Consider the following 16,075-nt stretch of genomic DNA (forward strand, 5'->3'; position numbering starts at 1 on the left):
TTATCAAGAAAATAAGTTTAAGTCAGGTTTGGTTCTAGTCTTTGCACCTGTTAGAATAAAAATCCCCATTGAATGGAATAATATTGCCTGGCTTGTTTGGCTCTAGAGATACATCGTTTAAAATATCATTGATGTAACTTCTGGAACTTCACATCTGTCTATGACTTTTCAGGCCTGACATTTCTATCACACTCTACTGAGCCAGGTTAATAAGTGAGCACACAGACACTCCTATTAAAAATTAAATAAATTGGAAGAAATCAAGGAAGAAAAGAAAGGGGGGAAAACGGAAAAGAAAGGAAAGAGAAGAAAGATGAAGAGAAGAGCAATCAAACCCGATGTTTATTCCCCTGCCAGTGATCTGGGAGAATCCCTTCAGCTTTATCACACTCAGCAAATTCCCTCCACCTCTCCCACACACTGCAGATGAATTGATCCGTGTACGTACTTTTGAGTTCCCCTGTCCCATTTCCAGTTTGACAATTAGTGGATCTTATGGTCATAATCCATGTTGAAAAAATTTAAGTCAGTATATGCAGAGTGTTAATTACACCATGATGAGCAGTGGTAGAAGTGGAGCTCTTTCCTAAGTTTGCTGGCTGGCACCCTGACTGCTTGTTTTTGTTTGTGGCCTCACCGCAGAATATTTGTGTGTTTGAGAATAAGCCAGTTTACTACTCTACCTCCAAGTCTTTCAGCTTTAAAATGCAATGCAACCTCAGCATGAGACTTAATTAGGGTCCAGAACACTTTGGTTAGAATAAATGGCAAAAAGAGGCTCTTGACCTTACTGAAGGTTAATGATATCTGTAAGGCACTTTAAGACACTTGGAGGAAAGGTGAAATAATGTAATAAGGAACAGCAACAAAAAACGTCACTGAATTCTGAGCTTGCTGAGTTTGCATTGCACATGGCCTGTCTGTAGATGCAGAATACTATAAAGAGGTAATTACTCAACTTTTTCAAAATGGGGCTGTAGTGGGAAATAGAAATGTTAGGGAGGTCTGTTTTTTATATACAAAATATGTACCAGCAGCAACTTTATGATCATTTTGTTACAGCTCTTAAAATGAGCCGGTGTGCTAGACTTCCACCTGGTTTCTGTTCTTCTTTTGCTTATCTTGCATGCATGTATTAAATGCCTTCCTGGAACAGACAAAATGCTAATCTAACACTGGGAACCTCTGTCTTTTTTTGAGAGAGTTGGGGATCTGTCAACCAGGATAATTTCAGAGCAAAGTCCATTGTTTAGTAAATACTGTCAGGATCTCCATGACCACAGAGGAAGACAGTGATGTATTTGCAGCCTTATGGGTTTTAACTTTCTTCTTCATTTCACCTTACCTGGAATCTTTCAGTATCTCCAAAAGTTCAGCTGATCAACATCTGGAAATAAATGAATAACTAGATGCACCCAAACCAGAAAAGCAGATTGAACTCAGAGGAAATTTTAAGTGTATGTCTTGGACTGCTACCAGAAGCCCTTTAGAATGTCATTGTTCTTTGGGGGAAATTTGAATGTGGACAAAAAAGACCATTAATAAAGGCTGCAGAAACATCTGTTAAAAATCTGCAAGTTTCAAAATATGCATTAAAAACTTAATTAAATAGAGATGGTGCAGTTTAAAGTTCTTCATTTTCTCATTTGTAAAATTCTTCATGCAGAAGGCTTAGGCCAGGTATACCTACTGGTATATAACTGGACTTTTTATGTTCAAAGAGAAGAAACAAACACCAGCCATTACCTTCACTCCTTTCCCAGTTCATAGTTAGAGTGTACAGGAAGATGTTTTCCCTCTCTGGAGAGCAGAGGAGGGAAATGGCAGTTGTGAGCAAGTAAAAAAGGACATTGCTGTTCTGCTCAACTAAGAGGAATGCAGAAGACCTCTGCCCTTCTCTCCTTCCTAAGGGATCTGCTTCCTCCTCTACTTAAGATCAGTATGTGTCTGCTCCTTTCCCAGTATTCCTAGCTGTAAAATAATACTATAATCTCACTCATTTTTTCTTGGCTGAAAATGTTTTTAACTCTGCTGATTGGGTTGTCTGCCCCAGGCTCACCCTGCACCTGTGCTGCATGCTGGGGTAGTGTTGGACCCTTCCTGCTCATCCCAGGGAACATGACTGCTGCAGGGGGCTTAAGTCTTGGGTGAAACATCCCCAAATTGCTTTGCCTATGAATATTCAGGAGCTTTTGAACCAACCTTCTGACTAAGGACACCCTGCTACTTAGAGATGTAATCCCCTAAAAAGCTACTTGAAATAAAACCAGTGACAGTACCTATCCCCTCCCCATCTTCCCACTATTGATTTTTGAGTTTTGGAGACTGTATTTTTCCTTTATGAATTTGTATTTTGTGGAATTATGATGATGACTGCTGCCTGAAAAACCAGGTTTGGCTTACTGACAACATAGATCTTATCCTGCATTAGGGATTGCCTCTATACCTGTATGTGTTACAAGTCCCTGAACTGTAAAAGGCATATCTGGAAGCATGTCCTTGAAAGGGAGCAGCCTGGCTGGGATTATAAAGGAAATAGTGAAGGGCATTTCAGGCAAAATAGATACACCCCAGGGTGTACTTAAAATGGAGATGGTTTATGCAGTTCACATTTTGTTGTGATTGATAATGTTTCAGGAAGACTGTGGCCTGCAAACTCACTGAGCTAACACCATATCAAGGATAAGGGGCAAATGTCCAAGTGAATGCTCTTTTAGTAAATCTGATTTCTAACCCAACTGCAGCCCAGAAAGGACCAGACGGGGTCATCATTCCCAATAACTACTGTGACTTCTGCCTCGGAGGCTCCAATATGAACAAAAAAAGTGGCCGGCCTGAGGAACTTGTATCGTGCTCAGACTGTGGGCGCTCTGGTAGGTGACTCCTTCTTGCTTCTTTCTTGCACAAAGGCATTTGTGAGATTTGGTTTTTGCACTTCCTGAAAATTTTGAAGAAAGGCAGCATATCTGGGAAGGGATAAAAGGTGGAATCTTACCTCTTCTCTGTGTTTGTGGGAAAGGATGACTGAAAAATTTTATATTATAAACCCCATTGTTGGATTCACATATTTAAGCTAATGGGGTCTTATGAAATAATGTAGTTTTAATTTATTTCTTAGCTTTTGAGAACATTGGTACATGAACTAGTTGTTCTTCACATGGAAGGAGAAAATCCTATGACAATTTCACAGAATGGTCTCTGTCTTAAATGCTGTAATTACAACTATAATTTACTTACAAGATTTATGAAAGTTGCATGACAAGCATTCCCATTGATTACACATTTCATGCATTTCTTCATCCAAAAAAGAAAGAGGGAGAAAATTACAGGGTAGGTATGGGGCTAGCTGTCAAGAATTATCCTCTTACAAGATGACTATCATTAGTTTTGTTTAAAGAGGTTTTTATTTCTCCCTTTTCTTCCCTTCTATCTTTTTAAATGTAGGCAATTGTGTCTTTCCCATTCTAAGCTGTCTTTATTTCTGGGCTGTTGTTTTCTTCCTTTTTTTATTTTTTTTTCTTTTCTTTTTTTTTTTGAAAAAATTTGTACCAGCTGAACAGTTATTTATAGCTCATGTAAGAGGTAGTGGTGGTAGAGGGAATTGGGAGGCCTTTAACAACTGCATATTCCAGCATTGGTCCAAGTTTCCACTTGAGAAACTTGAGATTTTTGTATAGTGGTGATACTAGTGGTAATAAGATGGTCATATAGAAATCTGAAAACCAAAGAGGCCTTGAAATTCAGTATGAATGCTGCTCCTTCTGTACTGAAGTTACTGAAAGATGTCTGTTGCTTCATGGCTGAAATGTGATGTGGAATGTTCTCATGCCAAGGAAATGGCCTTTTTATGCTCCTGCTGAAATTCATAGTAAGCCTATTATCTCATTCAATGGGAGAACAATTAGACTCTCGCTGAAATTGCCTTCTGCAGTTGTTGTGACCTCTGAAGATATTCTGAAATGATACTGATCACCAGAGGATCAATGGCAAATCCTTTGGTTTTCTCCAGGGGCATCCTTATGAATGCTGTGCAGTCAAAGACATGGACCTTGTAGTGTACACGTGATTGCTTCTAATAACTGAAGGGGAAAGTCCATGGGGTCTGTGGTGCCATCTTGGAAGATCATTGCCCTTCGCCTTGATTGCTATATTTCAATATAAACTAGTTTCAGCATTGTCCTGATATGGCACAGTGAGATGGATCCATATTTTATTGCTACTTAAACATTGCTATGGTGATTATATCAGAATGCAACACAAATACATTAATTCCCTTGATTCCTTAGTGTGATAAAACAAGTAGATCAGCCTGTAGCCTAAACTATGCAAAACCAGTTCCATTAAATGCTATGCTTGTACAAATTCTGACCCGCTTGGGTCATTCATAGGGTCTGCAATGCTGTGACTGATGTGTGATGAAAGTGATTAAGGTATAACCACACACTAATCTCTAAACTAAAACAATGAAACCTCTTTGGTGTCTGCCATCTTTCTCTTTTATAATAATGGAGAACATTTTCATTACAATGAAAGAGAGGTCATGGAAATTATATTGCTTTTTCTGTTCACAAAGTCAGTAAAATCACATTTCTACAATATGGTTTATCTGCCAATTATTTTGTCATATCAATTTTCTTTCTTGTGAACAGGATTTACTTCTTTCTGTCTCAAGCAGTGCAGTGTACTTACATGGCTGATTCTTGTAGCTGGAGCAGGGACCCAACAGTTGGTTGCTTAATAACATGCTACTGTTTATGAATAACAAAATAGCTGTTCCCTAAAATCTCACACTTGCTGGGGCACAAGAGATATCTTTTTCTCTACCTTCCCTAAAAGGGGAATTTGAAGGTTGTACTATTAATCACATAAAAAGTTTGACTGAGAGAGAAAACAAATCTCAATTTCACAGATTTCAGTATTTGACTTCTCTTTTTAGGAGTCTTCTTATGGTTGTTGTTGCCATTATTGGTATTCGGTGTGGAGAATTTCCTGTTCCATCTTGAAAGTTGGATTGACTCACAAAATTCTGAACTTTTCAGTGTTTCCCAAGATGGGTTACTCCTCATCTCAGTTGTTTTAGTTGTTGAGCTGTATATATTACTTTTGGGGTTTTTTTTATTTTTGAAGGACATTCCATGAAATTTGTATTAAAGTATTGGTTTAGGTTATTTTCACTGAGTCTTCAAAATGTATTTAATTTTGTCTACAGAGGAGGTTCTTTAGGATCAGGTGAAGAACAAGGATAAAAAGTAGTCCTGAGGTTGATGAGGTATCTAGTGGCTTACATTTCTATAGCAGAAAATTTGTGACTGTTGATGCCATTGTTCTTAGAGCTAACAGTGTCTCATTACTTATGTGGTCTAAAAATATTTTAAAAATTATCTAAATAATCATGAAGAAACATTTTACTGTCCTTTGAAGAGAGGAAAACATGATTAACCCTTTCGCTGCTGTAGCTGTGGGCACCTGTGGTGTTTGTAGATTTTTTCTTGGAAAGAGAAACTGATCCTTTGTTATTTTTCTTGCTGCAGTTCTACCTATGCTCTGTTGTTGGGGTGCGCGGGCACATACAAGCACACACCTATGAGCTTGATAGTCTGACTTGTTTAATGCTAATGAAAATGATGAAAAAAAATGATGATGATGATGCCTGTTGCTTAACCCATGTGCTGATATATTCATCATACATGTCAGCTCATTTGGGAAGAGAAGGCAGGAGGGACGAAGCAGCGCCAGCACGCACTACGGAGGACTTGTTCGGTTCCACATCAGAAAGCGACACCTCGACCTTTCATGGCTTTGACGAGGACGATGCAGAAGAGCCTCTCTCGAGCCGAGGAGGTGGCTGTGGTGGCAGGTCTCCCTCTGCAGACAAAAAGGGCGGCTGCTAAAATAACTAAAAAGACACAGGAACTCTGAGCTGTCCTTTTCACTACTAAGATTATTATTACCTTTTTCTTTTTCTTTTTTTTCTTTTTTTTTTTTTTTTTAATTTTTAATTTTAGGTCCTCTTGGGTTTTTGATTGGTTGGTTTTTTTTCTCCTCTCTCCCCTTTTTTTTTTGTTATTTTTGTTATGTTTTCCCAGTGGGGTGTACACTGAAAGCACAAGCATTTAAAGCTCTTGACAACTACTTTGAAGAGACAGAAGGTTTCTGATTTTCCTGTTTTGTTTTTTTTTAATTTTTTTTTTTCATTTTAATTTGGTTTTATCCCACCTCCCCTCCTTCTCTTTCTCTTTGGAAACATAAAAAATGGATTTAATATTTTTTTTAATAGTGAGCAGAGTTGATTTTCTTGTCTTTTAATATATATATCAGCAAACCACAAAAAATACAGATGGGTTAGAGAACAGAAAGCAAACCCAAATAGTTTTTTTTAATTATTATTATTATTTATATATTCTATGTATTATTAGAAAAGCTACTTTTTAAATAAAAAAATAGAAAAAAACCAACAAAAAAGCAATGGATGTCTACTTGATAATAGAACTGTTTCTAGAGAACCACTGTGGGCGGACTCTATCAGGGGACAAGGAAACCCTTGATGTGATGGCTTCTACATTTTGAGATTTTGCACTTACTGTAGCATGTGAAGTCTGGCTCTTCTCATACATCTGCTATGCTACAGCCTGAAAATACAAGCAGCACCATCGAAGACCATGGCCTTGGGGAACACATTTCCATCTCCTTTGGATACCTTTACACTCAATAGATGTCCTCCTTCCTGCACCCCTTCATGTCTTCCCCACATCGTTCTACTTTTTTTTTCCTTTTCTTTCACCTTTCACTTGATGGACAGCAATTTCCAAGCACAGGGATGGAATATGAATGGCAAGTCGTAGACATCACAGACAAAACAAAAGGAGGAGCAGAATCCTGGAAGAAATGACATGGAAAAATACCTCATCTGTACTTTTCTTTCCATTTTTAAATTTCAATTCACAGCATTTTTTCTTGTGTTGCCCTGTTTTTTCTCTCTGTAGTGTCTCATGAGACACTTTATTTGCTTTTTAATAGCTTCTTTTGAAATAAACCAAAGCAATACTAATTAAAGTTCCAAGGGCAATGGAGAAGAGAGTGACTCCCTTCCCAGCAACTTTCCCAGAAAGGAGGAAACATGCAGCAGGATTTGAAAGGTATGTCTGAGCTGAAATGTCTTTCACTCAATTGTGAAATTTCTTGCCCTGGCTTTTCAGCAGACCCCTGACTGAGCTTTGTTGTAGGAGCAAGTCCCATGGATTAAATTGTATTATAAGTATGTGCCACATTCATACCCGTGGTGAAGCTAATGAAAGTTTTGTGAGAGCAAGATCCAGACTTGTGTACAGTCAGAAGTGATAGTGTAGTTATGTGTGTAGTTATGTTTTGCTGTCCTAGTGCAGGCAAAAGTCTCCCTGGAACAGGGGCAAGGTTAAGTTCTAAAGATCTATTTTACTGATGTACATAATGGAAACAGGGTGAAATCATGACTTGATTTAGAGCAAAGGCAAGAGACATTTCTCTGGACAGTGCCTAATCCTCAAACTGTAGGTGTGTGTTATTGATACCAGAGTAAAAGTCTTAGCCATGCAATAAAAAATTTGGATATGTACAATGAAAGAAGCCAGACCAAACGGACTCAAATTTTTCTACTTCTTTGTTAGGGTAGTCTGTCTGTGAAAGTAATTTCAACTCCCTCCCCCACCTTTCAACTTTGTAGAAAAAAGAGAAAAAATTCAGTCTCTTGATTTTTTTATTGTTCTCTTTAGACATGGAATGAGCAGTAGCCAAATTCTGCTTTTAGGTATACAGGCATACGTCCAGAGTATAAGATAATTGATGTCTAGATTACATTAACAATCTGCCTTCAGGATGTTGTTAGAAAACATTACAAATACCTCTGTATGTGTATACCAAAGGACAGTGCATGCCAGAGCCATGAACGCTTGCCAGGAGAGAGCCTTGTTTAAGCTTTCCCCATTTTGATAATTCTTTTCTGTTGCTATTGTGGTTCTCCTGATTTATTATAATCAATCAAGTGTCAGAGCAATTATATTTTGACATAATGCTGTCATTGAGAAGTGTACTTTAACTGATAAAAACATTAATTTCTTCCACAACCATTCCTTCATTTTCCTCTGAAATAGGGCAAGATAAATAATGTTTTGCTACTCTTCTGTATTTACTAAAGCTCCGTCCTTGCAGCACCTGAAGTAGGTAGCTGAAACCTACCCAAGTACATCTTTCTGAAGAACTGCCATCACTGTTTAAACTGCAGAATAGGCATATTCTAAATAGAGTTTTTCCAAGTGGAGTCCTTAACATTGTCTTTTGTGAAATATGCCCAACGCATTCTGGGCTCTTTTGGAATACAAACAATAATCAGATGCCCATAATTCATTAAGTCTTAAGTTTCACAAATGCAGTTACTATAACAATGCATACAGTCTTAATCCTTTCGCAACCAAACCACCCATCTTTGTGACAACTGGGAAACACAGTATCCTCAGAAAGAAGTCACAACAGCTCATGAAGTGCATAAAAATTGCCAGCTGACATTTATTACAGATAGCATAGAAAATATTCTCACAGTCATGTCATTAATGTGTATCTGGATTCTCACTCTTTCAATATAGTCCTGACAGACCAAGTAAGGTAAAATCAACTCACTTTTTTGGAGTGAGAGTAGTTCTGGATTCCTCAAGATGCCTTATGAGATTGAGTTAACCAACATGAGTTTAGTCCAGCAGGCTAAGCAGTGTGGTACTGACCATAGGAAGGCATTGATCATAGAGAGGAAATGAGGATGTAGAGTTGAAAGCTAAAAGAGTACTTGTTTAATCTGGATTGTAAAGTAGTGTTGGTGGTGAACATTACATGGAATGATGATATGGAAATGAAATATTCTCAGGATACGTAGTGCTGGAGTGAAGGATGGGAACAGGGAAAGGAGGTTGGTAGCTTCAAAGTTGAAGGAATCAAAACACAAGACCCTCTCATGAGGGGAAGATGACAATGTTAATGAGGCAGAAATATATAGGAGAAGGTTTCATAAGTGCAATAAAAAAAAAAAAAAGTACTCTGACAGTAGCATAACCAGTTCAGAAATGAGAGAACTGCACAGTATCAATTGTATCTTAAAGGGCATGTAGGTCCCAAACCAAACTTGGGAGGCATAAAAAAAGTTTGCAATGTGAATTCTGTATTGTAACTTAAAGTTTATCTTTGAAATCAGAAAGAAATGTGATGCTCTTTACTCCCCAGTGATTTCAGCAGTTCAATGAAACTTTCTGTTCTTCATAAATTCTTCAAAGGTGTAGTAGCCCTTCAACTAATCACAACCTCTGGCTATTCCAGTTCTCCTCTAAATATGTCCTTTTTACTACAGGAAGGTTGGCACAAGGCTGTCCAAAGATTCTTCTGAAACACATGCTCCCAACAAACCATGTACCAAAACAAGACAGTCCCAATGTGAAACGTGAATAAAGGGGTGTTTCATTTCAGGCCCTTAATGCAGATTTTTCTCTGTTTATTCATACAAGCTGTCTCCTCAGGCACCTTTCCACTGCTCCATCCTAAGGCATCTTAAGAAACACACTTATTTTCCAGAGTTGTCCTCTGCTAACTCTGATCCATACGTGGGAGCAGAATAAAGAAAGTGGCATGCTGCTTAAGCTGATAAGGGAGAAGAAAGGCTGCATGGAATGGGCACTGATCCTTAGCCTATTCCCTTTTGAGGCATTTAAGTAGTTGAAATTTTAGCAGGGGCAGACTTCAGCTCTTTCACGAAAACAGTATAAAATTACAAGCATGATAATATACCTTGAGAAAATTTTAAGCAAATACAGGATTCTGGCATAGAAGTTAAAAAGTAAAAGGAGAACCAGGCACGTGGTAGAAGAGGAACTGAAATCAGACTTGTTTCACTTTGCATCTCTTCCCTTCACCCAGACACCCCCAGTTTTGTGGGCTGGATATTTATTTCTTGAGCATGTAATGGTGCTTGGAATAACATTGTGTGTATGTGGTAAGGTCATAAATGATGAGCCTAGGCTGCAGAAACAAGGGCCAGGTAGAACTTTACCACTGACTTCAGAAGTTACCACTGGACTTTCTTAGCTATTGCTTTTTTGGAATGAAACGTCCCTGTTAATACACTTGCTGGTATGGTGCAGACAAGCTCTGAGATGGCCATTTGTTTCAGCAGAATGATTAGAGTCCCCTCCCCGCATTGTTTTGCCTTTGAGCTTTTACATTAGTTATTCATTTTAAGTTCCAGTTTGCCATTTTACAGACCTCAGCTTAGGCTCTTGATTGAAGACAGAGACTCAGTTTGCTGCCTGCTGATGCATGGAGCAAACCAGAACTGCACTCAGAGTCCAGACAGTGCTGGGCCACCACTGTGTTCTCTGCTTGCAGCTTTGCCTTTCTTTGGTTAATTCTTGCTATGATATTTTGAGATGGGCCCTAAAATAATATTTCAAATACCATAAAACTATGGAGTTTTCAAAGGCTGGCTCTTCAGGCAATTTGCCTCTTCCCCATGGCAAGTAGTTTTACTGGATCAAATCCTCAAGCAAACATTGTATTGACCCCGTTGGGAGTCATCTTGTTATAAAAGCTGTAAAATCTGGCCAGTGTGTTTTGTGCTGCAACATATGTAGATGTTTCCAATAAACACCCATTTCATATTCTCCTTTTTTTTTCTTATTTATATGAAATTTGTAGCTATAAGTAAAGTATGAGGCACATGCATGAGTTCATGCTTGCATGGGGTTGTTTTGACAAACCTCACAGTGCAGGAATTCAGCTGGGGTGAGTTTTTGCTGACTAAGCCATTACAATAAACTCTATCAATCTTTGTTCTCGTTGCCAGATATCTACCAATGTTGAAAAAAAACCCAACCTGTATAAATACCATAGAATACTGAAATTGAGTCAGAACTATTTTGATGTCCCTGTCTGTATTTCCATGAATGCTAAGCTGCCAGTTTCAGAGAAGACAAGTTGTAATAACATTGAGGAAAAAACGCAGCTCGCAGGATTTCCAGGCCTGATAGCTCTGTTAAGTGGATGCTGCCAGTTCATATCTTTGACTTATTCTTTTGGTCTCTGGCAGCTCTTAAGATTTTGGACCTTCATGTAGTCTAGAACTGATATGAGAGATGTGGGAAGATATGAGAAGAGGCACTTGCAGTTTGTGGAAATAAAGAGATTTTTTTTTTTGGTACCTAATCATGTTCAGGAACTTAGCAGTATGTAATTTAGTCAATTAATAGAATAAATGCAATGAAAAATGAAATTTTTTTATTCTTTCCAGAAGTTATTGCATTGCTGCCACTCCACGTGTATCATTTAGACTTATGAAAATCTTTTGTGCCATGATGTATATGCTTGTGGCTCCCTGCAAATAATTAGTAGTAGAGCAAGGTAATTAGAGCAGAATTTCATAAGCAAAGGTCTTAACCTCTACTGAAGAGACAACTATCTAAGCTGAATGATGGTTATTTAATAATGTTCCCAATAATAAAGATTGACAGTGTTCAGTGCCTTCCTTTTGGATATGCTTTTTCTTATCCTATTTGTTTGCTTTGTGTTCATTTATGGCTTCCACAGTCAGTTGAAACCGAGTCTTTTGAGCTATATTTTCAAGGAATAGAATGCAAGCAGTGATGGAAGTTTGGTTTGTGCTGTTGCTTTTTTTTTTTTTTTTTTTGAACACATGCTTTTTTTTGTCTGCTTGAGTTTGTTTAGTTTTACTTTGTATTGTACTTTTCCCTCTGCAGTCAGCCCTGCCCTCGTGGATTCCAGCAGCCTTCAAGCAAGACATTTCAGAAGAAGACTGAGAGAAGCCAGGATGCTTTGATACTTCTTTCCTTGCCCTGAGTCTTCCATACCCGAGTTCCATCTGGCACAGGAGCCTGGACTGTGGGAAGTTGGCTGCCAACTGTTGAGAGAAGTTCTGGGGATGCCCTAAGCTGGTGCAATACAAAGAAGTTTTTTGAAGTCTTGATTTCACTTTCTTTTAAGTGTGTGTATAAACCCAGGTCAGACTGGAATTGATCTACAGTAGAACTGACTGAAAAACAAACAAACTGAAAAAGACAACTATTTTATTTATTTCGATATTTAAGAAAGAAGTACTGAAGTTGCACAGTATTTTTGTTTGAAATACATTTTACTTCAAATTTTAAATGCAATTTTGTGAAGACATGAAATTTTAAAAAGCACTTACTGTAAAATAAAGACTGAATATTTACTTTAAGAAAAACCTTTTTTTAAATAATGAAAATAAAGGTCAACTCTGCTCTCTCTCTTACTTTAAAGAAGCCATTCATACATGTGCTGGGTATCTTTGTTTTTTGAAAATTGGATGTGGTAAGTGAAGATTGTTCTGATTTATTTTCTCCTTAATAATATTATCCTGTTAGATGCTTAAAACTTACTTTGCTGTACTGTGTTAGGCACAAATCTGAACAAAAATTGTTGGAGTAGCAAAGACCAGGCTCAGTTGAATTTTTTTGTTACCAGATTTTGTGTCCATTTCAAAGGACTGTCTTCTCCCAGTAGGATTGATGTGTCTCTTCTGCATGGTAAAAGAAGTTTGCTCTTGAGCAACTCTGTGAAATACTTCTGCTGAAAGAGGGGTTTAAGAATTGAAAACAACTCTGTTCATTTTTGTATTATTTTTTTCCTTGGTAATTCCACAGCTGATTGTGAGTTGGTTGTAAGGGAAGTATCTAAATGTTAGATGCTCTTGGCATGGATCTTGCTGTCAAGGATGATGTCATGTGTAGAAAACTTGTGTACTTCAGCCCTTTCTGAAGTGGTAGTGGACTTTGAAAAGCACAGAGGTGCAACCACACATCTGCAATAAGCAACAGGGGTTACTATGCAGGAGAAAAATATGAGTTCCCACAGCTGCAATCCTAAGTTGTCCAGTGAGGCAGTGGGGAGGGATGGTCACATCCCAAATTCTGAGTTGTTAGGCATTTTCCCAGTGAAAAAGGTGCTCTTCCTTGTACAAGCACTGGAGGGTTTTGTTGGCCGCCAGATCTGCTGGCAGTGCATAGCACAGGTGTGCTCAGTGTCATGGGTGATGCAGTCTAGCAGGGATGCAGGATTCCTTGTGTCCTAGGAGAAGAGTATTGGACTTTACTCTGTCTAGCACCCCTGTTACAGAGGAGAAGCAAATCGAGGGCAAACCACACCAACAATTATTGGGATTGACCCTCAGGGTACAGGCAGAAATAAAGTAGTTTTGTTAATGTGGCTTACGTTGGCTTTCAGAATGAAAAAGCTGTGTCTACAAATAAGCATGCTGACTAGGTGAAGCTGACAGAAAACCTGTTACTGTGCTGTGTTTCTTGCACACCTAGAACACAAACTCACCTCATTGAGAGGTTTCCATGTGTCAGGAACAGAAGATTTTTACTCTTCTCCCTTTCTCTTCTCCCACTTCTTCCCAGATTAAAACATAAAGTCAAAAATAACCATGTAAGGTAGTCCTGCTCCAACTAAATTAAATGATAATTTGTGTCTTAATTGGGCTCTTTAGCAGGATGGGTTTGCTTTGTTCATGTTGTTGGTTTCTAAACTTGCAGTGGGGAACTGCCTCTAGAGGAAAAAAAAAGAAATAAATTTTCATTTCATCAAAATATGAGACGCACAACTGTAATGAAGATTTGAAAACTGTAGGGTCTGTGTTCAGTTTGTGTAATATTCCTTCCAAATAAAAGTTCTGCTTCCAGCGTCCCTACTGTATATTCCTCTGTAAATATTACTTTCCCAAAGCAATTCCAAAAAGTCTTTTTTAGTGCAAATAATCTTCTTTTAAAAAGACATTGTTGAGTAACATATATGTACATTTACTTTTCTAAGCTCTCCATTGTTTATAATACTCTCTTTGAAGCTTAAAATAAAACTTCCTCCTCTATTGATTTTGTTTCCCTTTTCCATTTTGTAAATTATGACTTTGGTCCCTGGATTTTTTTTTGTATTTCCTAATGAACCATGACATTAAGACATTAACCAAGAATTATCTTAATTTTTCTCTTTTACTTTCTCTTCTCCATTCATTCGACTGCAGAAAATGGTCCTGTTGTTTGCTATAGTGCAGGTAGGCAGGAAATGAAAAAGTGCTTCTATATAGGACTCATTGTAAGAGTGTTTTCTATCATTTGGTGATAATAGAGGATCTTCCTAAATGTGTTTGTATTTTAATAGCCTTCTTCATGAGATTAGTAGAGTTGCATTAAGGTAGTTTGGAGTCAAAGGTGGAATCTAAGCTGTATGATAGCTGTTTGCTATTTCAGTGCCATGGCCTTAAGGAGTCCTGCCCCTACCTATGCTGTTTCCAGACCAGTCACTGGAGTAACTGGGAGCTGTGGTTCCCTTTGCATTTCACACTGCTGGTATGAACCTTCCCTTTCCCCTTATGTGTGTTAGATTAACAATATGGCTGTATAGAATGAAAAGAGAAAGAGGAAATACTCTTTCAGATTAGATGCTTACTTTTTAGGAAATTCTGTGTGTGACCTCTTCCCTAATGTGTTATTTTTTATAAAGCTCTGTTATACAGATGGGCTCCTACATGCCCGATTCTTAACATCTGTGTGACAGACTGCATGTTTTTGTGGCAGGCCATTAACTATTCTTGGTCTTCTTTTATAGCCTTTCCCCATAAATTTTTATTTTTCACAGGTGTAATTTCAATTTCCATTAGTGTTTTGGTTTTCCACTCTTTCTTTGGCCCCATACAACTTGAAAACTTCACTGCTTGCCTTCAGACCTTATCTTTACCTGTGCAACACCTTTGGCCAATTCACTGGAGGAAGAAGGAAATAAAAAGGCAGTTTCAGCTACCTTTGCTGTCACTGTGGCTCTTTGCAACCTGTTTGGGATGTAATAGAGCAGCTCATGGATTCCTTAGTGGATTGTCCTCAGCTCTTTTGTGTCTTTTCTTCCTATTCACCTGTTGTGCACTGGGCACCAGAGGCAGCTGAAAAGGTGGGGCAGGTGCCAACTGCCTCTGAGCAGTGCTGAGAAAGCAGCTGTGATGGTCTCCTCAGAGTGCACACAGAGGGATTGGATTGCTGCTTTTACAGCCCCTCCTAGATTCTTCCATTTTCCCTTGGTGATTTGATCTCAGATGTTTCTACAACTATCTGAGTTGCAGGCTTAGAAAACTTCTTTTTCATCAGATTTCATAGGGGCAGGTAATCTTTTCTTACCTGAAAGCAGGGAAAGAAGGGGAAAGTTTGTGATGGCTCCTGGTCAGTGCTGCTGTTTCTGTTTTCTAAGCTCCTCTTGAACTTTCTGCTGTGCTGGAGAGGACAGAGAGACCTAGAGAGAGGTTGGACTGAGGGCAAAGCTGAATACTGACAAGGGGAGGGAAGGCTGGCAAGGCTTAGGGCTGGAATCCTGTTTTCCCTGGGTGGAGTGAAAACAGCATCAGCTAATTTGCTTTGGCCTGAACTAGAATATTGTACTGGTTTGAGATTTATTCCAAATTTTTGCCTGCAATCAGAAAAAAAATCTGATTAAATTTGCATCTTGGATTTGTGGACCCTACTTGTATTTAAATCCATCAGCCTATAGATGATAAAGAAAACCCATAATGCTTTCTCTCTAAATCCAAGCTTTTAATTCTCATTAGCAATGACAAAGACTTCTCTGTACCCCATTCCATCTCTGGTGTTGAAGATGGATGAGTAAGACCTCAGCTACATAAGGCATGCATAGCAGAGCACGTAGGCCATGACTACTGCCCTTAGCTTTGGCTGGGTGTGTCCAAATCGTGGTTTAATGTTTTTAAGACCTCTGTTATCCCTTGGAAATTATTGTATAAAGGTTGTATTTTGTTTGCTACACTAAAGCTGGATATTTGCCACAGTTAAGCCCTAACTTTGATTTTAATGACATTATATGAAAGCCATCTATCTGTGGCATCTCACCAGTGTATTTTATAAGACCCAACTACATTTTCTGCTGTTTCAACAAATACTCTTGCAGTGTGTGCTAGAAACTTCTACTATCACATTGTTATTTCATGATGTTTTGTCTTTGCAGCTTGTAATTCTTCATGATTCCATGG

The 16,075-nt window shown here is 38.4% G+C and overlaps 1 protein-coding gene across 8 annotated transcripts in view; it reads left to right on the top strand.

Moving 5' to 3' along the window:
• DPF3 (double PHD fingers 3) overlaps positions 1–16,075 on the top strand; it is a 168,163-nt gene that overhangs the window by 124,011 nt on the left and 28,077 nt on the right. For 4 of the 8 annotated variants that reach the window (XM_014869353.2, XM_014869355.2, XM_014869354.2 and 1 more), the window contains one exon: positions 2,745–2,873. In XM_014869353.2, the coding sequence (XP_014724839.2) occupies positions 2,745–2,873 (129 nt within the window). Of the gene's footprint in view, positions 1–2,744; positions 2,874–5,694; positions 7,137–11,765; positions 13,920–16,075 lie in introns of those variants that run through there. The other 4 variants (XR_015804440.1, XR_015804441.1, XR_015804442.1 and 1 more) reach the window with 2 other exon arrangements.

Source organism: Sturnus vulgaris, chromosome 6 (genome assembly GCF_052056855.1).
Source record: "Sturnus vulgaris isolate bStuVul1 chromosome 6, bStuVul1.hap1, whole genome shotgun sequence".
In the NCBI taxonomy this organism is placed as follows: Eukaryota; Metazoa; Chordata; class Aves; order Passeriformes; family Sturnidae; genus Sturnus; species Sturnus vulgaris.